This window comes from Humulus lupulus, chromosome 4 (genome assembly GCF_963169125.1).
Source record: "Humulus lupulus chromosome 4, drHumLupu1.1, whole genome shotgun sequence".
NCBI classification, from domain to species: domain Eukaryota; kingdom Viridiplantae; phylum Streptophyta; class Magnoliopsida; order Rosales; family Cannabaceae; genus Humulus; species Humulus lupulus.
Genome location: NC_084796.1, coordinates 37,210,347 through 37,234,186, shown reverse-complemented (window position 1 = coordinate 37,234,186; position 23,840 = coordinate 37,210,347). Strand labels below are relative to the sequence as shown.

The window sequence follows — 23,840 nt, the reverse complement described above, 5'->3', positions numbered from 1 at the left end:
TGACAGGCTTGGGTATGATCTAGGATATGGATTGGTTAAGTAATTATGGGGCAATGTTAAATGGCAAGGAAAGTATAGTAACTCTTGAGCTTGAGAGTGGAAAGCCTTGTGACAGTTGGCATTGTGCATGGATTTGGTATGCTTATGACATCTATAGTGAGAGCTAGAGTTTTATGGCAGAGAGATGCATGGAACTCTTAGCTAGTGTGGTGGATACTACTTAGATTGTGCCAGTGGAGACAGGACAGACTGGACTAGTCTGTGAGTTTCTGGATGTGCTTCCAGGGGATCTACTAGGGTTTCCTTTATGTGAAGAGATAGAATGGTGATTGGATTAGTGCCAAGAATGGAGTCAGATTTAGGGCACTATTTTGAATGGCTCAGCAGAGTTGTAAGAACTAAAGGCTCAGTTAGTGGGTAATATGGCGTTCTCCAAGGTGATCTTGGATCTGGTAAATACCATTTAGAGACCAGGGAGAAGAATGATTAGAAGACTATTATAATGGATAAGGGCACTGGGAGTGCTGAGTTATGATTCGAGAGTTTGATTAATGTTGAGTTGTCTTGTTGAGTCAGATGGACAGAGCATTCAAAGGTTTATTTGAATGGGATTTGTGATCGTCTTGGATGATGGTATTGTGGTGTTTTCTCCGCGGAGATTTTCCAAGGTCAAGGATCGCCTCGGTAGGAAAGAGTTTCCTTGGATGGGCAGGATATTACATGTACCTTGGGAAGAGTTCTGAGTCTTCTTGCAAATCAGAATCAGTTAGTAGGTGGTTATGACACCTCAGTGATAGGGAAAAAGGATTGCTTATGCAACATGTTGGTTAAAGGATCTAACCAGAACTAGAGTAGAGTTTCTGGTAGGCCAGGTGGCCAGTTGTATGCTTGCAATTATTATCTCAGAGAAGATCAAAAGGAAAGACGATTAAGTGAACCACATATAGGAAAGATTAAGTGGGGAGTCTTAGTTGGATTAGCTAAGGATTAAACAGTGTCAGGTGTGAATTTATTGAGGTATAAGGATCGGATTTGGAATCCGATGGACACTGAGGTTGTTGACCCTCATTTCGGTCAACTGACACGGAGTCAAATGCTTGATGTGATGGAAAGTATTGAATAAAATCTAATGGAAAGAAAAATAAACAACACAACAATTTATAGTGGTTCGGCCCCAAGAATTGGTAATGACCTACGTCTACTTAAGCTATTATTGATCTTGATTCTCAAAGGAGTGATCAAATAACTAGGGTTCTTCGAGTTTCACAAGCCTTAGATGGATGAGTAAGACAACCGAAAGATAATAGCCAAAATTCTCTTCTAAAGCATAAACAAAAATCAGCCAAAAAATCCCTCTCTTGAGTTATTTCTCTCTATTTATAGGCTCAAGGAGGGTTACATGAATTAGTTACAGATATTTTTTCCTAACTAATCGGATAATCATGTATAAATGGAAATAATCTCGGATATGACTACAATTTTACAAGATTACTCATAAAGATACGGATTATACGAGCAGTCTGGTCGTATATAAAACTCAAATGACGTTTCAGGGGAACATCCCTGATCGATGGTCGAACAGAACCTCTGCCAGGTGTCAACCACGTGTTGAAAATATTTGCCACGTCATCCACACCTTCTTTTTGGATAACATTTGCCCCCCAAGTTCATTTATTACGGCCAGCAATAAATAAACTTTTAGGAAAATGACCCTTCGATTACCCCACCAAATCTGTCAGAGTAGTTCGTGCTTCCTTGGAAAAAGTGACCTACCCACGTCCAATCATGCCTTTTTGGTTCCCAAGCAAACCTTTGGCGGCTATCACTCTTCCCCATGCTTCGAAAAAGGGGAATTTATGATTGCCTCTTTTTAACATATCTTAGACAATATATATAGCTTCCAGAATTTCCTTTTCACTTTTTACAAGCTATCTTTCTGTCAAGAACACTCCAAGAACTCTCTAGACAGAGCCCAGAAATTTCTCCGAAGTTCATCCTTCATCGTTCCAGGAATCTGCTGTTCGCACACCTAGACTCGAAATTTCTCCAAGACTTCACAATCTTCGTACAGGTAAATTTCAGAACTTTTGCACCCTTCACAATCTGCATGTCTGTTTATGCTAGCTTTTTAGGCTCTGAAACAGTATCGTGCTCTTGAGTAAAAATAAAGGAAAATTGGACGTTTGCTTGCTGATGTTAGATATGGTAGAGCATACTTGTTTTGTAGGGGTTATGAATCAGTTTGATAGTCGAAATCATAGATTTAGGACTTAAAATTGAAGTAAAAATTCAATTTTTAGGCTAGTTGAAAAACTGGGTTTTTCCCACCCTTACTGGAGTTGAAAAAGCTTTTCTAGAAAAAACTTTTTACTTTCACTTTTTGATCTGTTTTTCAAACTGTTCGTATGAAAAATTCAATTTTTTCGTTAGAATGCTGCTGTATAAAAGTTATACTTTTGTACACGAACATCGTTATTCTAACTGACTTCTTAGGCTCTTCTTCCTCACCTACCCATTTTTCTGTTTGCAGCTTTTAATGCCAGATTTGTGGGGAGGTGAAAGGCCGATAGACGACGACCTGCTCACACAGCTGCTCGAGGGCGAAGAGCAACCAGCTCAGCGAATCCAAGAGATTCCCTTTTCGCGAATTTATCCTCCAAGACCTCAACCAAATTCTGCCAGCATGGGTCGTGCCAAGTCTACTGCCAAGAAGAAAAACCCTTCAAATCCACCAGCCCAGCCTGGCTTGCAGGCTGGGGTTCCCTCGACCAGTGGTCGAGACAATAATGCTCCCGACCCTCACCTCCAAGTCAGGGCCCGTCCCCGGTATTCAGTTCTTCCCGACGTCGAGTGGTATCTTTCCCCACTCAGTCATGTAACCCCTAGGATGTTAGCCAACTACTTTAGAAAATACGGCCTTTCTGGGGTAACCCTCAAAATTCCTACTGCGGACGAGCGGGCGAATTTTCCTGGAGGCATTTACAGCGCCTGGTCAAGATATCACATAGAGGTTGGGGCTACCCTTCCTCTCCATCCATTCTTCCAGGGGGTGGCGAACTATTTTGGAGTCACCCCTTCCAAATCACGCCAAATGGATATAGAATGCTTTCTGCACTCTATATCCTTTATAACCACAAGAAATGGCCAGAGCCTACCCCCCACGAGGTCAATTACCTTTTTGACCTTAAGTCCAACCCCCAACAATCTGGTAGGGGGTTCTTTCACTTTTGTCACCAGGAGACCAACCGAACCTTCGTGAGTGACACAACCCATATTTCAAACGTGGGGAAATACAATCAGGAGTATTTCCTCACACCTGACATGGTCTCGAATAACCTGGCCTTCACTCGAGGAGGTAAAAGTCTTTTTCCACTGGTCGCTGTTTTTATTTAGCATTTTTCCTTGCATTTTTCTGAAACTTCTTGTGTTTTTCAGGCCCATGGTTGTGACCAGACCCAACACCAGACATGGTGTTGAGGTCTGCCATGTTGGCTAGCATGATGGACGTTGAGAATAGCATCAAATCTCTGGTCACCAAGGCCAACTTGAGGCTAGTTGGCCTCCTGGCCCCTCACCAAGATGTGAGGGAACCTGCGGCAGGAAGTGCCATTGCCGAGGAAAATCCCGAGGAGCAACCACCAGCGTCTCCTCCTCGACGGAGACCGACTAGGGTTACAATCAAGGAACCCGTTGGCACTCCCCCAGCAGAAAGGTCTTCTGCCCCCAAAGGAAAGGGAAAACAAAAGGCGACCGAGCCCATCATAGACTTAGACGAGTCCTCTGACGAAAATGGTACAGTTATTTTATTCCTAGATAGCTTGCCAATTCCCTGTCACTTATTTGACGGGGACGAAAATTTTACATATACTCCAAACCTAGGGCTAGACTTCTTCATGCCAGAGAGTGAGTGTATGCCTAGTAGAGTCAATAGTATAGCGACCAGTAGTAATAGCTCGGGTATTGGACTTTACTTCTTTATTTCTTTTATGATGCAACATAATTTGTTACCCATTTTTGGCTCATTGTTTGCATGTTAACTTCTTTTGCAGAAATGGCCTCTGCCAATGTCTTCGACATCTATAGCACTCAGGAGGAGGAAGAAGTCCCCCTGTTTTGCAAGAGGAAGTCGTCCAGGCGACATGATGGGGAGTCTAGCCAAATACCCTCGGCTAAGAAGAACCGAGCCTCGGGCTCTCCAGCGGAGGGGTCTCCTGCCCAAGATACCGAACAGCATCCTCTCGAGCAGGAGGTTCCACCTTCAAATGCTCCAGCTGCCAAAACTCCATCACCCCCAGCCCCTACCGAACAAACACAACAGGCTGGGGGGGGGGGGGGGGGGGGGGCTTCAACTGGAATGGAATTGTCACACCGTGCCCTGAGATCTGCCAAGGACCGCCTGGCCAAATCCTAAAACATGACCGCTGCAAAGAGGCCATGGCTGGGACAGAGGAAATGGGGGTCGATCAGATCATCAACAGGGCCATGAACGAGACTGTCAGTGTAAGCATCTTACTTCTCTTTACATACAATCTGACTTCCCTGAAATCTGTCTAACACTTATTTTTTACGTAGGCTATGCTGACTTTAACGGCCACCCATCTGCGCTCGGGTGTCAGCATCGAGCAGTCTCGTGCTCGGGAGTTGAAGTTGATGGAGGAGCTTCAATCTGCGGAGGCAAGGCATGCGGGGGAGCTGGAAGTGGTGACCCAGTAGAAGGACTCTTTGGCTGCGGATCTGGTGGAGAAACATGCCTCTCTGGAAAGTGCTAGAAAATAGAGAGAGGAATACCAGGAGGCCAGCCGAATCCACTGGCGCGAAGTCAAAAGGCTCTAGGAGGAAAATCTGGCGAAGGACAAGAGCATTGCCAGCCTCAAGAGCCAAGTGGAGCAACTCAAGCTCACGAACGCCAAGGACCTGGAAAGGTACAAGAATGCAACACTTTGATGATTCTACGATTTCTGGAAGCATAACCAAAGTGCCAATTTCGGCTACCTTCTAGAAGATGCTAGGAAAGATGAGTTGGCTCACTGCACTACTCGACTGGCTGCCGAAGAAAGGGCCAAAGTTTTGCTTCCCCCGAGATTTCACTGCCCACGAGGATGGATGGAGGGGAAGCTGCAGAAGACGCAGTTAACCAAGATGCTCCCCAAGATCCTCCTGCTGCTCCTTAGCTTGTTTTTTACTTATTTTATTTTCTTTTTCTTACATGAGCCACAGGTCATGATGTTAAGACAATATTTATATTCTTATTGCTGCATGGGAAGCTTTTCCTTTTAACTTAACATTTACATCCGAGCAGTACTGCTCGCAGTGTAAAAGAATTATTTTGATATTATAATATTCTTGCTTTATTATAACATCTGTTCGCATGACCGAACTTAGCATAGTACTTTGGTTTGATTTAACAAAATATAAAATTTTGAAAAAATACTCTAAGTACCATAGCATGCTTTCACTTATTTTGCTCGTGTGTTTACATACCTCTTGGTATGATTTGCTTTCTATGTGCCTTATATGGCCCCCCAAGTGATCAAGGAGCTTTTAGGTCCTTGGTCACTTGCCTTGACCAAAACCTGTACGAACATTACTGCTCGGTATAGAACATGAAAATTGTAATACAGCAAAACAACACACGTAATGAGCAAATACTTGTAAAAAATTACAAAGTTTGGCAAGAATGACTGGCTGCGCACAGTCCCTTATAATTCTCGTATTAAATGGACTAAACATGTCTTTACGAGTGATCTTAAAAAATATCTTACACTTATAAGGGATTAGCCATATCTCATGACTAACTCTTTTTCAAAAACTTGTAAAGAGTAAAAATAAATACAAGCCAGTCTTGTAAGAAAGATTGTTTACTGATAATACTTGCGCAGGTGTTCTCCATTCCAATAACATGGAACGAGATCTCCATTCAAGCGTGCAAGTTTGTAAGTGCCTGGATGAAGGACTTCTTCAATCTGGTAAGGTCCGTCCTAGTTTGGTCCGAGTACTCCAGCAGCTTGGTCACAGGTGTTTAAGAAAACTATTCGAAGTACCAAGTCCCCGACGCTGAACTTTCTTTCTCTTACTTTGGAGTTAAAATACCGAGCGACTTTTTGCACTCGGAGCTGGGCTTTTTCTCGTCTCTCCTCGACTAGGTCTAGGGACTCCATAAAAAATTGGCTATTTTGGTCTTGGTCGTATGTCATTCTGCGGTGTGAGGGCGGATCTAACTCGACAGGCAACATGGCTTCGTACCTGTATGCTAAGGAAAATGGGGTATGACCTATTGCTGTTCAGTGGGATGTTCTGTACGACCAGAGGACTTCAGGCGGCTGTTCTGTCCATGCTCCTTTAGCTTCCTCGAGCCTTTTCTTCAGGGTATCTTTCAATGTTTTATTAACTGCCTCGACTTGCCCATTTTCTTGGGGGTGAGCAACTAAAGAAAAGCTCTTGATGATGCCATGTCTTTCGCAGAAGTCTGTGAACAAGTCACTATCAAACTGGGTGCCATTGTCCGAGACAATCTTTCTTGGCAATCCATATCGACAAACAATGTTTTTGATAACAAAGTCAAGTACTTTCTTTGTCATTATGGTTGCTAGTGGTTCATCCTCGGCCCATTTTGTGAAGTAGTCGACAGCTATCACTGCATATTTCACACCACCTTTCCCTGTTCGCAACGACCCGATCAAGTCTATACCCCATATTGCGAAGGGCCATGGACTTTGCATTTTCTTTAACTCATTGGGAGCCGCTCATGGGATCTTGGAAAATCGTTGACACTTATCACACTTTCGCACGAACTCCATCGAGTCCTCATTCATCGTGGGCCAGAAATATCCCTCCCTTAGGATCTTTATTGATAGGCTTTGCCCCCAGCGTGGTCTCCGCATAAGCCTTCACGCACCTCCTTCATTAGCTCTTTATCCTTCTCTAGCGTAACACATTTGAGCAGTGGCATTGAGTATCCTCTTCGGTACAAAATGCCATCGACCAGGATATACCTTGCATACTATCTTTGAAGGGTCCTGGCTTTGTTTCTATCTACCGGTAGTGTGCCTTTCGTGAGATACTCTAAGTATGGTGCCATCCATGTATCTTCTAATTGGATCACCATACTGGTTTCATTTGCTTGTATGCTTGGTGTGCATAGCCGCTCAACTGGCACTATATTTAAAGTGTCAGCATCTTTTGCACTTGCGAGTTTGGCTAAGGCATCTACGTTTGAATTCTGATCTCGAGGTATTTGCTGGAGGGTATATTTTTCAAATTATGCCAACAGATCTTTTGTTTTGTTCAGATAAGCCACCATTTTTAGGCCTCGTGCTTGGTACTCCCCTAAGACCTGATTCACTAGTGAACCACTGTAGACATCCAGCACCTTTATGTTCATGTCTTTAGCTAACCTTAATCCAGCGAGTAGGGCTTCATATTCAGCTTCATTGTTTGAAGCAGCAAAATCAAACCTAATTGCGTAGTGAAATCGATTCCCTTCTGGCATTATCATTATCACTCCTGCTCCTGCGTGAGATTTGTTGGATGATCCGTCTGTGAATAGTTTCCACGAAGGAGCTTCAACTTGAGGCTCAGGCGCACTAGGCTTTTCACCCTGCTCGTTATCTGGAAGTTCAGTGAGTTCAGCAATGAAGTCAGCCAAGACTTGTCCTTTTACTGCTGCTCGCGGTGAGTATGTTATATCGAACTGCCCAAGTTTGACTACCCATTTCAACAAACGACCAGCAGCCTCTGGCTTTTGCAAAACTTGCCGAATGGGCTGGTCAGTCAAGACTGTGATTGGATGGGCTTGGAAGTAAGGACGTAACTTCCTCGAGGCCAAAATTAGACAATTGGCTAATCTTTCTATGGATGGATATCTCAATTCGGCTCCGATTAACCTCTTGCTCACATAATACACCGCCTTTTGTACGCCTTCTTCTTCTCTCATCAACATCGCACTAGCAGCATATTCGGTGATCGCCAGGTATATGAACAAAGTTTCCCCATCTACAGGCTTTGATAAGACGGGAGGCTGCGCCATGTGGGCTTTTAAGGCTTGGAAAACTTGTTCGCAGTCCTCAGTCCACTCAAACTTCTTGTTGCCTCTAAGTAGATTAAAGAAAGGAATGCATTTATCTGTTGATTTTGAAATGAAACTACTGAGCGCGGCAATCCTTCCAGTCAGACTTTGCACATCTTTGATCTTCATTGGCGATTTCATATCGATCAGGGCCTTGATCTTCTCGGGATTAGCCTCGATTCCTTTCGAATTGACAATGAACCTCAAGAACTTCCCCGATCCTACTCCGAAGGAACATTTGAGAGGATTTAGCTTCATCTGATATTTGTTTAGAACATTGAAACACTCTTGTAAACCCTTCACATGTCCTTCTACCTTTTTTGACTTCACCAGCATGTCATCAACATACACCTCCATGTTTATCCCGATCAACTCCTTAAACATGTGGTTAACTAGTCGCTGGTAAGTCGCACCAGCATTTTTCAATCAGAAGGGCATTACTTTGTAACAGTATAGCCCTGTATCGGTCCAAAAGCTAGTGTGATCCTCATCAGGGGGATGCATACTAATCTGATTGTACCCTGAGTATGCATCCATAAAGGAGAGGATTTCATGGCCTGCAGTTGCATCGACCAGCTGGTCGATCCTTGGGAGTGGGAAACATTCTTTTGGGCAGGCTTTGTTAAGGTCTGTGAAATCCACGCAGGTCCACCATTTTCCATTCGGTTTGGGGACCAGCACTGGATTAGAGACCCATGACGGATAAAACGCCACCCTGATGAACCCATTCTCCTTTAGTTTTTCAACTTCCTCCTTCAAGGCTTTTGATCTGTCTTTATCGAGCAGCCTCCTTTTCTGTTGCACGGGTGGAAAGCTTTTGTCAATGTTCAGGACATGGCTGATGACTGCAGGATCTATCCTAACCATGTCTTTATGTGACCAGGCGAAAAATTCCTGGTTCTTCCTCAAAAATTCCACCAGTGCATATTTGGTTGTTGTTTCTAAATTTTTGCCGACCTTTACAACTCTGGTCGGAAACTCTTCGTCAAGCTGGACCTCCTCAAGGTCCTCGACAGGTCCTATATCTTCTTCAAAATCCCTAAAGCGAGGATCTAAGTCTCTATCCTCACTTTGGGCAACACCCTATTTGGTGACTTCATCACCTGATTGGGCTTGTACATCAATGGCCATCTGCAACTTTTCTGGGGGAGCACTCCTCGACATACCCTTCTTGGCCTTAGTGATTGAGGCATTGTAGCACTCCCTTACTTCGCTCTGGTTTCCCAATACGCGTCCTACCCCTGCGTTTGTTGGGAATTTCATGGCTAAGTGCCATATAGAGGTGACGGCCCGAAGGTCGACCAGTATTGGCCTTCCAATTACTGCATTGTAGGCCGAAGGACAATCAACTACTATAAAAGTAGTGAGTAATGTCCTGGTGGCGGGCGCAGTACCTGCAGTTACTGGAAGCCTGATTGACCCTGTTGGAGCGAGTCCCTCACCAGAGAAACCATGAATTATTTGGTTGCAAGGCTCTAAGTCCTTTGTGGACAACTTCATTCATTCCAGCGAAGATTTATACAGGATGTTAACTAAACTTCCTGTATGGAACAATACTCTTTTCACCATCATATTGGCAATCTGAACATCCACGACCAGTGGATCAGAATGTGGGAACCGGACATGTTGGGCATCATTATCAGAGAAAGTTATTGCGTCTTCCTCTGTTTGGGCCTTTTTCATTGCCCGATCCTCCATAGTGATCATCTCAATGTCCTGGTCATGGCGTAGGGTCCGAGCATATCGTTCCATTGCCTTTCTGCTATTTCTCGAGAGGTGCAAGCCTCCGCAGATAATGAGTAAGGTGCCTACCACGAGATCAGGCTGTAAAGGTGGCGAGCGCTGATGTGCAGGCGCCTCTCGTTGGAAGCTCCCGCGACTCGCATGTATTTCCTCAAGTGTCCTTGTCTAATAAGGAACTCGATTTCGTCCTTCAGTTGGTTACATTCATTCGTATCGTGTCCGTAGTTGTTGTGAAAATGACAAAACTTAATTGTATCCCTTTCCGAAATATCCTTTTGAATGGGAGCAGGTCTTTTGTAGGGTACATTGAAACTTGTGGCCTAATACACCTCTGCTCGAGATTCAGCAAGGGCAGTATAGTTAGTGAACCTTGGCTCATAACAGTTGCCCTTAGAGCGCTTACTCTCGGAGGTAGAGGATTTGTTATGGGGCCTCTTCCCCCCATTCTTGCCGTTGCCATTCCCATTGCCTTTGTCGTTGCTGTTGGGATTTGACCCATTGGCGGATTTGGCGGGGTCTTCAGTCCCTTTATCCTTATTTGGGGTCTTTCCCTCGCTGGCAATTGCATCCTCGAGCTTGATGTACCGATCAACTCGATCCAAAAATTCTTGGGTAGTTTTAACCCCATGCTTCCTGAGGCTACTCCAAAGAGGCGTACGGTGCCTAACTCCTACAGTTAGGGCCATCACTTTCCCTTCGTCTCCTACTGTTTTGGCCCCAGCTGCTGCTCGCATGAAACGCTGGACATAATCTTTCAGTGGTTCTCCTTCTTACTGGCGTATCTCGACCTGCTGATTTGCCTCAGTTGGGTGCACATGACCTGCGTAGAATTGTCCGTAAAACTCCTTTACGAACATCTCCCAAGAAACAATACTCGCAGGAGGGAACTTAAAGAACCACTCCTGTGCAGCATCAGAAAGTGTTGCAGGGAAGATCCTGCATCGAGCATCTTCGGACACCTTCTGAATGTCCATTTGTCTCTCAAACTTGTTGACATGAGATACCGGGTCACCATACCCGTCAAAGTTCGAAAGTGTGGGAATTTTAAACTTACTGGGGGTTTCAGCCATGGCGATCCTTTGTATGAAAGGAGTGCCCATTCTCCTGTCGTACTCGATATGAGATGTTCTTCCCTCGACCAGCTGTTGCACTGCTTGGTTCAGGGCATCTATTTGGGCCTCAACAACCTCAGGAATTGCCGAGGCTTCTGGTACCGGGGGAATGTACTCGTTGTGCTGTTCTCGGTGGTCATTGAGTACATCCCTTAGATCGTCATCTCTTCACCGTTGCTCGCTGCCTCCGAGTCGGCTAAAGACGTTGTTTTGTCTGGGCTACCCCCCAGCATTATGTCCTGCATGTCGATCTTCTCTAGGTGGGGGGCTTCTGCCTCCACCTCTCTCCTCATTTCTTCGACTAGCATTCCCTCTGCCTGAGTCGGCCTCATTGTAGCCGTGGCCATCTCTAAACCTTGATTGGCTATGGTGGGACCGACTGTTTCCTCGGTTGCCTCCTTGGGCTAGAACTTCCCTAGCGTTAGGGGGAGGCCTGCGCTGGTCGGTGGGTCCCCATGCATTATCATGCCATGGAGGGCCCCTGACCGCAATGCCTGTCTCTGAGTTCCTTCTGTTGCCAAAAGGACGCTGCCCCTGCTCGGTGGGTGCGGCTCTTCACCCCTTGGGCGTCTAGGGTTGCGGGGCTGCTGCCTAGCCCTATTCTGCCTTGGATGTGGAAGATTGCCTCAACCAGCCTGGGATGGAGGTTACGTCTCAGGGTCCCTAGGTGGGACATCATCCTGTGGCATTGGTGGCTGCTCCGGCCTTTAAGGGCTTGTTGGCTGGAGCGGAGGGGAAGGATTGGGACCTCTTTGAGGTGGCCCATTCGAGGGTTAGTCAGGCTATGAGGCAGGCGCATCCTGATTCATAGCCAATTGGAGGGCTGCTTCGAGGGCTGCCATGGCATCCCTCTGACGACGGTCCATCTTTGCCTGTCTTTTGCTCAGCTCTTGGTGCTGGCGCTCTATTTCCCTCTGCTGTGACGCCATTATCTCGGCATCACTCTCTTGATTGGCCCTCAGAGCGGTCAGTTCATCCTGCAACACCCCCAGTGTTGTCTTCAGGGCCTCAGAGTCTACTTCCTCCTCATCAAACTCCAAATGAGGTTCGTCTTCAGCCATGTTTGGTGGAGGAGGCTGGGATGAAGCGGCAGCTGCCTGTCGAGTTTTCTTGGATGTCTTTGCCATTAGTACCTTCAACAATTTCTTCTCAAGCTCTCAATGAAAGCACCAGAATGTTGACCCTCGTTTCGGTCAACTGACACGTAGTCAAATGCTTGATGTGATGGAAAGTATTGAATAAAATCTAATGGAAAGAAAAATAAACAACACAACAATTTATAGTGGTTCGACCCCAAGAATTGGTAATGACCTACGTCCACTTAAGCTATTATTGATCTTGATTCTCAAAGGAGTGATCAAAGAACTAGGGTTCTTCGAGTTTCATAAGCCTTAGAGGGATGAGTAATACAACCAAAAGATAATAGCCAAAATTCTCTTCTAAAGCATAAACAAAAATCAGCCAAAAAACCCCTCCCTTGAGCTATTTCTCTTTATTTATAGGCTCAAGGAGGGTTACATGAATTAGTTACAGATATTTTTTCCTCACTAATCAGATAATCAGGTATAAATGGAAATAATCTCGGATATGACTACAATTTACAAGATTACTCATAAAGATACGGATTATACGAGTAGTCTGGTCGTATATAAAACTCAAATGACGTGTCAGGGGAACATCCCTGATCGATGGTCGAACAGAACCTCTGCCAGGTGTCAGCCACATATTGAAAATATTGCCACGTCATCCACACCTGATTTTTGGATAACAGAGGTTAATTGGGAGATTCTGGATGAATCTCGTGCTATTCTTCTTATTCTCTTCATTCAGGCATCGTGGCAGTGTATCAGAGTTTGAAAGCTTTTTATTGATGGCCTAAGATGGAGAGGGCCATAATGGAATGCGTGGTAAAGTTCTAAACTTGTCAGCAGATCAAGATAGCGTAATAGAAATCAGTGGGGCCATTTTAGCCTTTAAGTATTCCATATTGGAAATAAGGAAACATCGCGATGGGTTTCGCAGTGAGGCTGCCCAGGATAGTGGGCCAGTATGAGTTGGCATTGGGTCATTATGGACCAGTATTCCAAGTATGTTCATTTCTATCAATAAGGATAAGTAATGCAGCTGATCAGTGTTCAGATCTCTATGTGAGAGTGATAGTGCGCCTTAATGGAATTCAAGGTCTATCTTATTAGATGAAGACTTAATTTTTTTACTTCCAGGTTATGAAAAGGTTAAGGAAGGCGATAATTATATAGATGGAATTCAGTACAGTTCATTATTCTCAGACTGATGGTAAATCAGAGAGAGAAAGAAAGTTATCCAGTATTTGAAAGGTACCTTATGAGATGAGGTATGTTTGAGAATGTTTATCACCCGCTCATTGGAATGGGATGGGTAAGGATCCAGAATCAACATCCTGAGGTAGTTCAGGGGATCATTGAGATTATTAGAGGTTAGAGCTGGGATGCTCACTTCTCAGAGTAAATGGAAAAGTGTTACTGAATTGAAAAGTGGGAACATGAAGTTCCAAGTAGAAGATTGTATCTTCCTAAAGTATCACCATGGAAAGGGGTGAGAGGTTGAGGGCAAGTTGAGCCCTAGATGGTTATGATAGTTTGAATCCTGGATAAGATCGGTTAGGTTGACTTTGGATCGGCCTTATCTTTGGCACTGTCAATTGTATATAGTGTTTATGTATTTCCATGCTGAGGACATGGGTTAGAAGAAACTCATGAGTTGAGTTATGATAATTTGATGATTGGAGGCTAAGTTATCCTATAAGGAATAGCCAGTCCAGATATATGAGACAGGAATAATAAGGTTCTGAGGAATAAAGCTGTATCTTGAGTCAAGATATGTTACAGAGACGTAAGGTTAAGGGAACGACCTGGGAAATTGGAATGAGTTGTGCGGAATTTATGTTCCGGGCAGTTAAGATAAATTTCAAGGATGAAATTTCTATAAGGAGGGGATAGTTGTAAGTAATGCCCCCAAATTCCCTAATAAGGTTTAGGACCTTGATTAGGAGGTCGGGAGGGCCATAATTGATTTATTATGTTATTAAATGATTATATGCATGCTTATGTGAATTATATTATTATATGATGATAAATGCATGCATATGGGTTCACATTCTATTATAAGGGAATTTTGGTAATTTGGCTCGTTGAGGGCGTGATTGTGTATTTTCATGCATGTGGGTGAATTACAAATAATACCACATTATATGTGGATTTGTTTGAGCCATTATGCATGAGACGATCTTTGAATGTAAGTTAGTGGTTTAGTCATAACGAGATTAAGTTTGAGGCTCCGGGTGAGTCTCAGGGTAATTTGGTGATTAGAGCGTTGTTGGGAATTAAAGGGTAACGGGATATGAATTATTGGTATTTGAAAATTTTGAGAATAACGGGAATTGGAGGGTGTTAATTATGATTAACGAAATAGGTGGAAGAGGACATTTTTTCCCTTGAGGGATGTTAGGAAAGAATATAAGCCTAGGGGCATTTAGGTCTTTTCACCCTAAGGTATATATAATCATTCAAAGGCTGTAGAAACTTTCAGAACAAAACAGAGTTTTCTCCTTCACATTTGATCATCATCTTTCCTCCTTCTTCCTTTTGATTTTTGAAAGCCAACTTGAAGAAACAAGCTAGGAAATCAAGGATTTGAGTTTATAAACTTAGTTCATCCATTGAAGAGGACACAAACCCAACTTGAGGTAAGAATCCATCCATGAATATAAGTATACTCTGTTTTTCTAGTAAGTTTTCAGTTGAGAATTTGCGGTGTTAGTTATGAGAATTCATGGAAGATTTTGTGTAAGATTGCTTGGGTTTTGATGAGGGTGTGATGTAGATGAAGTTTAGGGATTGAATTTGATGTTTGGGTGAAGTTTAGGATTGGTTTGGATGCTTGGTTTTCAAGGGAGGTCGCAAGGGGGAAGACCAGAATTTTCTCTGGTTTGCTGATGGCGCCCCAGCGCTATGCAGGGCAGGAACTGGGCTTCTCTATTTTGGGACAGCGCCCTAGCACCACTAGGCAACGCCCCAGCGCTAGTGCACTTTCCAGCAAACCTATTTTGGGGTTTTTGATGACTTTGGGAGACCGGGGAATGGTTCCTTTACCCCATTTGGGTAAATTGTGAGTCCCAAGAGTGTGGGATGGATCTCGGGAGTGAGGTTTTAGATTATATACCTTTTTATGATTTATTTTATTGATGGGATTCCATATTTGGTTATGACTAGGTGACCGCTAAAGAATCAAAGGATTATTCGTTCTCAAGGGTTGTTCTTTTACTAATTCTTGCTCGAACCCAAGGTAAGAAAACTGCACCCTGTGTATATGTCATGCATGGTTATTCTTGATGCATGTTGGATGTTTAAATGTGACATGCATGGTTATTGTTGAGGCATGTCAAATGATTAAATGTGATGCATGTGTTGCACGAGAAACATGTGATTAGGGCATGCTATGAATATTGAATATGAGATGGTTCAGAGCATAAGTCTTTGTGTTTATGCATGATCCAAATTATGCTAGTAATTGTTAAGTAAGCATGATGAATGCCTTGTATTCAGATATTTGACATATGATATATGTTTGGTAGCATTGCTTACTTGTGTATGGAACTGACTAGTCAAGGTCGGCACTAGTCGCATATTACTGACCTAAGAGCTGGAAAACAGCATAAGCGTCATGAACGCAAGGCCGATAAAAGAGTAGATCTAATCGATATTAGCTTTGAATGGCTCTAGGAGCATTAATGCTGGACCGACCAGAAGGTTGATGAAAATTCTAAGCGCTTGACTAGTCTAGGACTAGTTACTCAGAGCCAGGGCCAAAGGCCTAGGTGATTGTTTGTCACGTGGCTAGGGAGCGGAATCCCATGGTTGTGACTCTATGGTCATGCGGTAGGTTATATTGGTGACTAGTTCATTGAACACCTATCTTGATAAGCTAGTGAAAGGATCACTTATTTGCAAAGCCCCAATGACCCTATCGTCACATGGCTAATGGGAACAAAACCCACCTTAGTGACTATTACAACTGTCACTCTTCTATTTTCGACTAAAATTCTTGGATGATTATTATGATCACCGGTTGAGGTTTTATATTCATCATTACGTGAACTTATTTTCCTGCATGAATAGGGCTGTATTTTCTAGGCGTGTGCCTTATGATTTGATGACATGTTATTACTGTTCATGAGGATATTGAGTTTTCTTGATGGGCTTCGGCTCACAGGTGCTATGTGGTGTAGGTTAAGGCAAAAGAAAGTTGGATAATCCTTGAGTTTGAGAGCTTAGGTGACGATGTGTACATATGCGGCTGCTCGACTGCCACGGAAACAATGTTAAGAAATTATCAGATGTGAAGAATTAGCTGAGCACTCAATTCCAGATGAACGATTTGGGGGAAGCAAGTTATGTTCTAGGTATCTAGATCATCAGGGATAGAAAGAACAGACTCTTAGCTCTATCTCAAGCAGCTTACATAGATAAAATGCTTGAACGTTTCTCAATGAAAAATTCCAAGAAAGGACATCTACCGTCCCACCATGGAATTCATCTTTCAAAGAAGCAGTCTCCCCAGACTCCTGAAGAGGAAGATGCAATGAGAAAAGTTCCGTACGCATCTGCAGTTGGAAGTCTAATGTATGCCATGTTGTGTACTAGACCAGATATCTGCTATGTAGTGGGAGTAGTGAGTAGGTATCAGTCAAACCCAGGACCGGAACATTGGATAGCAGTTAAGCATATCCTGAAGTATTTGAGACGGATTAGGGATTATATGCTAGTCTACAAGGGTGGTGTTCTGAACCCTGTAGGCTACACTGATTCAGATTTTCAGACTGATGTCAATGACAGGAAGTCTACTTATAGAATGGTGTTTACTCTTGGGGGTGGAGCTATGATTTGGAGAAGCATAAAGCAGTTTGCAATATCAAATTCCACCATGGAGGCTGAGTACATAGTCGCGTCAGAAGCAGCTAAAGAAATAGTCTGGATAAAGAAGTTCTATTCGAATCTTGCTGTTATTTCATAAATGGATAAACTACTTGTATTGTTTTGTGACAATACATGAGCGATAGCCAACTTGAAAGAACCTCGAAGTCACAAGAGGAGTAAGCATATAGAAAGGAAGTATCAATTCTGAGTGGTTAGTATTCTAACTGATTGTATTATTTGAGTTCTTTGACTTGTTCGTTACCAGCTTACCCTACGGACTAGCCCATACTTACATCTTGGGAACTCGGTAGTATAATTGAGTGGGAGTGTTAATCATAGATATGAACATCTATAGCTTCTGATGAAGAAGTGAAACGTTGGTTTCCTTTTAGTTTGGTTCAAGATGTTAAATGATAGAGATATCATTTCAGTAATTAAATTAGTTTACTGAAATATCAATTACAAGGAACTAATTGTTTTAAGGATAAAATACAATGAGGGGTAAAACAGTATTTTAGTCCTATCTCATTGTAGACCGTCTATAGAGGACTGAGTGACAATTATGGTTGTAACAATGGATAATTTATAGCGTATCTAAATTTGTTATAGAGCATTCTATGAATTCAAGAGTGCAATTCCGAGTCTATAGTGGAGTCATGAGGAATTAATAAGTTAGTAAATTTATTTGTTAGATTTATGATAACTTATTGGAGCTTGATTTCATAGGCCCATGGTCCCCATTGTACCTTGGATAAAATAATCTAGATAGTCTCTATTAATTGATTTAATCATCAATTAGAATTATCAAAGTTGACCAGGTCAATTTTGGATAGTTTCATAGAGTTGTGTAATTTTGAGAAGAAAAGAGAAATTATGGCAGATTTATTAATTATGATAAATTGGTATCTAAATTAATAAATAACTTTAAATCAAGGTTCAAATTATAAATAATTAATTTTATAAAATATTTAAATAATTATTTAATTAATTAAATCAATAGAAAATAATACATGCCTTGATTTTAAGTCCAATGGGCTTATAATCAAATGGGAAATTTCACAGGCCTAAAGCCCATGATAATTTCGACCTAGGGCTTTAAAATGGCTATTATTTTATTGATTTTTTAATTAAATTAAATAGCCTAATTGTGTCTATAAAAGGAGTGCTTAGAGAGAAGTCACAAGTTCAGATTTCTGAGATGACAGATAAGTTTAATCACTGGTTTTCTGATAGTTTTAGATTTTCTCTAAACACAAGTCCTTTTCTAAGCCTCTTTGTTATTTTCTCTTCTTCTCTCTATATCTATCTCATGTGTTGAGAATTGCCCACACTAGTCTAGGTGGTTCTAAGGATACATTGGAAGATTGTGAAGAAAATAGAAGATCGGTTCAGTTTCTTGATAATACTCTGCGACAGAAAGGATACAAGAGTTAGAGAAACTGAAGGAAGGATTCTTTCATTCCGCTGAGTATACTGTAAGTATTCTATTCATTGTTTCTCTTTGAATTCAATTTTAGAAACATGTTTTAGGCTATCTCGTATTAATTTGTTTAATATTAGATATACATGAAAATAAATAAAGATCTTGTATAAGTTTTCCTAACAACTGGCCTCGGAGCCTTTGGTAATATTTATTTTCATGCATGAACATGTTTAAAATTGAATTATTTGATATGTTTGAATAATTGGATGGTTTTCATGTTTTTATTAAGCATATTGATTTTATGTGAATTTGAGCAATTTTTAGGTTATTTTGTTGTGTTTTCTATGCTATTAATTTTTATATATGCTTTATTTTGTGTAAAACATGTTAAAAATTAATTAGAAAATAGTTTTGGTTTGAAAAATTGGTTAAATTATTTTTTGTTTTGCATTGGCTCCCATGCACGTGCGCACACGCGCGCGCACCCCTACCCCGCGCGCGCGTCAGCCCAGCCACCATGCTCGGGTGAACAGTACCCGTTTCAGGTACTGTTCATCCAGTTTTTTTTTTTTTTAAATAAAAAAAATTAAAATTATGAAAATACATTATTTATTATCAAAACCATTTTTTTGTGTTTTATCATTTAATTTTTTTTTAAAAATAAGATATTTTTGTTAGTTGGGATTTAAATAATTAGATATTTTCTACAAACATTCAAATTCAAATTTAAAAATAGACTAACAACTTAATTTTAAATCTTTTAATATATTAAAATATTAGAATTATGATATCAGATATTTAAGATATTTTCATTTAAATTGTTGATATTTTTATTAAATTTTTATTTGAAAATATAAATATCTTTTTATTCTATAGATTTTAATATTTAAATTATTTGAAATTTGAACCTTGTTAGTTAGATATTTTTATGGATATTTGAATTTGTTTAACTATTTTGAGATATTTTAGGGTTGTTATAACTATTTATATTTTTTTAAATGATTAAAATATTAGCTAATAGTTGTAACAACACAAGATATTTTTGGAAAATAGTTAAAATATTAATTTTAAAATTTTAAATTGGTTAAATTTTGAAAAATATTATTTTTTTCAGCCAATTAATAAAATATATTTTTTTAATAAATGAGATTTAAATTAACTTTGGTTAATTGTTGATAAATCCTATTTAAATTAAATTAATATTTTTTTTTTCAAATTAACTTAAAACTAAGTTGATTGTTGATAAATGAAATTTAAATTAACCATTGTTAATTGTTGATAAATTTTATTTAAATTGACTTATTTTTTGTACAAATTTAATCAATTTGAATTTTTTGATAAATTCTAGATAATTAATTGTGGTATTTCTGCAAATGAAATAAATTGTGGTATTTTTGCATAAATTCATAGAATTGCTCATATAGTAACATGATTAGGTCCATCCAATTATAACATGTCTGTTTGCACTATATGTGGTATTTTTGCAATTGGGCTTAGATGCATATAGTGGACCATATGTTTGTTAGATATATGGTATTTTGCCAAATAAAATATTCATAAAATGATAGGTTTTATTTGGGCCCATTAGAAAATGTAAAGTTTAAATTCCACTTTGTGGGTGTTTCCACTTGTGAAAGTCCATTTGCTTTGCATGACTATAGTGGCACTAATCAATTAATAACAATTAATAAAACGAAGGTTTAAATTCCTATCTTTTGGATCTTGTATGGAAGAAAGGGGACCTTTGTAGCGGGAACGACATACTGGACCTAGCCCTCCTCCATACAAGCCCAATTGTTAAGGCCCATTTACCTAAGTTGGACTTAATTGTATAGGTTCATTATATTAGTTAAACCTAAATATTGATTAGCAATAAATTAATTCTAAATTAATTGAATTTGTTTCAATGTGACACTTTAGAATTAATAAGAAATTATAAGACTTTGGTTTTAAAAATTTTAATCTTTTTAATTTTTTTTGGAAAACCATAGTCATTAATTTTCTAAAAATAAATAATAAAAATACTATTTTTAATTTTATAATGAGCTTATTTTAAGAATTTTATTCGATCTTCACCGTTGGTTTAACATAATCAATAGTTTAATGGGGCCTCGAGGCGCTTTGATTCATCCCCCTACGGAAGGTGTTCATTAGCCATTTTGACAAGGTTATATTTAAAAAGATAGATAATTATAGGTCAAATTCTACTAGACTCACTCCTACGGTGACTACTAGGACTAAGGGCCAGTTTGGTATAGCTGTGCTGTGGGAAAAAGCAGCTGTAGCTGTGCTGTGAGAAAAAGCTGCTGAGTGTTTGGTAAATTATAACTTTAGAAATACTGTGAGTTGGAAAAGTTGTATATAAGTGTTTGGTAAACTAGATTATTAGATAGTTGTTAAATACAGAATTACCAAAATAGGTATCATATGTATTTAACTAATTTTGTTTGAATAAATTTATACATATTAACATATTTATAATTATTTTTTATTTTATTAAAAATAATAATTATTTTTTATAATATTTAATTCTTTTAATATATACGTATAATAAAATGATTAATTAAATTTTAAAAAATAAAAAATCAACATAAATATTGTCTATTTTTAAATTAATATAAATTTTGATCATAACAAATAATTTAAATTTAGTCAATTTGATACGACAAAATACAAAACTTAAATAAAATAAAATAGATAAGAATATAGTTTAATTATATCCCATTAAACTTGCAGCAATCAGATCTCTAGTATTATCCATTTCATTTAAATTTGAAGCTCTAGCTGTCTCATCTTCATCTTCAATATTAGTTTGATCTTCTACACAATAATATGGATTATCTCTAATTTTCTCAAAATGTCGATCACGTTTTGCATGCCTTCGAATGTAATTATGCAAGGTCATTGATGCAATCACTATTTTCACTTGCTTCTGATATGGATAACTAGGCATATCTCTTAATATTTTCCATCTTTTCTTCCATACTCCAAAAGTTCTTTCAATAACACTTCGAAGAGAAGAATGTGCCTGGTTGAATACCTCTTTATAACTAGTAGGTTTTCTACCTCGTTGAAATTGTGGTAGATGGTATCTTTGGCCTTTATATGGTCCTAAAAAACCTGTAATTTGTGGGTATCCCGCATCCACTAAATAATATTTTCCTGTCAAATAAAATATAAAAATATAATTACAAAAATATAAAGACTTTAATATTTTATAAATGTGTTTAGATGACAACCTTGGGGAGGTTTTGGAAAATTTGAAGTTGAATCACGTAAAGCTGTATAGAAAATTCTTGTATCATGAGCAGAACCTTCCCACCCAGCATATGCATATATAAATTGCATATCAAAATTACATATTGCCATGACATTCTGAGTTGGTATCCCTTTTCTACCAACAAATGGTACTTGATCTTCAAGTGGAATTACAGCATTCACATGTACACCGTCTATTGCACCAATACAGTTCTAGAAAAAAAATACAAGATTATGAAAATATACTCTAGTTAGAAAAAAAATTATTAAAAAATTGTATAATTTTAAAGTATGACTTACCTTAAAATGAGGCATATATCTAGAATCTTTCAATATCTCTTCAGGAACATATTTAAATTCTGGGTCTGGTGGTTTTAATACATCTACACTCATATGACATAAAACATCTAAAACCTTGTTGAAATATCGACTAACTGTCTCGCCTGAGTGTTGGAATCGCTCTTGTGTTAATCGGTTTCCAGCACCGTGACCTAATGTAAATAAAAACATGCCTAATATCTCAAGAGCACACATTCTCTTTGAACCCTTAAATCCATAATTAGCTTCCAATTCATCGCATAATTTAATGAAAACATCTTTCTCCATCCTAAACATGCTATAACATCTACTTTCATTTCCTTTTAATATTTCCATCAACCACATATGACCAGTTTGAGAAGAATTCATACAAGGTGTCTTGTCAATATATGTTGTATAATAATGTTGAACAAAGTATGTAGCTATAGACGCTGATTGTAACTCAATCTCCTCATCCGTGTCTGCCATTATTTCTAATTTAAAATAAACCTGTGTATATTAAAGAGTATATAAAATACATGCCAAATAGCCATAAAGTCTTCATAACAAATGCAAGTGAAAAACATAATAAAGCATATTTATATTAAATAGTGACAACACCAAGTCTTGAGAGCAATTTAAAAAAAAAGTCTGTAAAGAAATAACATAATAAACATATACTAACGTCATAACACAAAGTTTAGAAAATAAATACTACTACTACTATAAGTCATAGTATTATAATTATCCCAGAGTATGCTCATTCTTGAGCCAAGCAAGCATCAACTCAGGTTCTTCCAATGAAGCAAACATCTCTCTCTTCTCTTTCATGATAAACAAGCGAGTTGCAAATAAATACAAGCTGCTCCCTTTCTCAATTCCAGGCAAAGAATTTAAAATTTTCATAACTTCGGTAATACTATTCTCCTTTCTAGCTGTTTCAATATTTCTACTCCTTGTCTCCACAGCATCAGCAAGGCGACCAATTTGTTCAAATATCATTAAAGGCCCTGTCTTCTTCATTTTTCCTTTTCCATGTTTCATTGCTTTATTTTGTTTCTCAAGTGGCTCGGCTAATCTCTTGTTATTTTTCTCTCTAAGAAATCTATCAGTATTAGGCATCTCTAGATCATCGTCACTACTCTCAAGTTGTTCATGTAAGGTTTCAATATTGTTAAAAGGTTTTTCAGACTCAGATGGAATTATTCCAGATGAAGGTGTCCAAGCATACTCTCCTGTAGCAACAGTGTTCATGAAAATCCTATCTAATTTTTCCTCTACCTCTGGTTCAATTCCCCGAATACGAAACTTTGCAGCATCGGGATGACTCTACAAAAAAAATTTGTTAATTAAATGTAACATTTATGAAAAAAAAAAAGTCTTTTAGTTTCATATAAATATTTAACAAGATTATAATGTACCTGTAATTTACTATTCCACCAATCTTCGGTTGCATCAATTGTATTCTTTTTTATATTCCATCCTAAGCCAGTTTCTTTTCCCTTGAGTTGCTTCCAAAGCTTCCATTCATTTTTTAATCCATCCCACTTATTTTTCAATTGTGGTCTAGTGTAATCTCTTCCAGTTGCTTTCTTCATATTTGTAATCAAGTTTACATATCCAACTTTATCTAAATAAGTAGTAGGACGATGCCCATCATCAACCTCTTTGATACAGAAGTCTAAGAAAAAATTCAAACTCTCTGAATTCCATATTGCTTTACTTCTTGGTATGTCACTCTTGGTGCAAATATTATTTTCATTTTCCATCTAATAAAAGTGAAATGATAAGTATAAAAAAAAATACAAAAGTAAAATGATGTATCCATATACGCAACAACTCTTATCAATCACTACCATCTATGTAAAACTAAATAATTCAACTAAAGTTCAACATATCCAACTTCAAGACTATTCTTAAAGAATCCCTTGGGAGAAGATAAAACACACACATATGTACATTCATATACATGTAAAAAGGTTACTATA

At 39.3% G+C, this 23,840-nt stretch overlaps 2 protein-coding genes across 2 annotated transcripts; both read right to left on the bottom strand.

The window, feature by feature from the left end:
- Positions 1–21,007: 21,007 nt before the first annotated feature.
- Positions 21,008–22,341, bottom strand: LOC133832090 (protein ALP1-like). Its single transcript, XM_062262475.1, has 3 exons — positions 21,856–22,341; positions 21,537–21,768; positions 21,008–21,459 (listed from the first exon to the last, which is right to left on the bottom strand). The coding sequence occupies exons 1-3, from the start codon at positions 22,339–22,341 to the stop codon at positions 21,008–21,010; spliced, it is 1,170 nt and encodes a 389-aa protein (XP_062118459.1).
- Positions 22,342–22,596: 255 nt separating this feature from the next.
- On the bottom strand, positions 22,597–23,621 carry LOC133832089 (L10-interacting MYB domain-containing protein-like). The gene is made up of 2 exons (XM_062262474.1): positions 23,274–23,621; positions 22,597–23,181 (listed from the first exon to the last, which is right to left on the bottom strand). The coding sequence occupies exons 1-2, from the start codon at positions 23,619–23,621 to the stop codon at positions 22,597–22,599; spliced, it is 933 nt and encodes a 310-aa protein (XP_062118458.1).
- Between the last annotated feature and the right edge of the window lie 219 nt (positions 23,622–23,840).

What these genes read in the sequence shown, in the direction of transcription:
- LOC133832089 (XM_062262474.1), bottom strand. Translation starts at nt 23,621, where the DNA reads ATGGAAAATGAAAATAATATTTGCACCAAGAGTGACATACCAAGAAGT. An exon ending in GGTGGAATAGTAAATTACAG is followed by an intron (nt 23,182 to 23,273) that starts GTACATTATAAT and finishes TTTTTTTTGTAG; the next exon opens with AGTCATCCCGATGCTGCAAA.
- LOC133832090 (XM_062262475.1), bottom strand. Translation starts at nt 22,341, where the DNA reads ATGGCAGACACGGATGAGGAGATTGAGTTACAATCAGCGTCTATAGCT. An exon ending in GATATATGCCTCATTTTAAG is followed by an intron (nt 21,769 to 21,855) that starts GTAAGTCATACT and finishes TTTTTTTTCTAG; the next exon opens with AACTGTATTGGTGCAATAGA. An exon ending in TTTTCCAAAACCTCCCCAAG is followed by an intron (nt 21,460 to 21,536) that starts GTTGTCATCTAA and finishes TTTATTTGACAG; the next exon opens with GAAAATATTATTTAGTGGAT.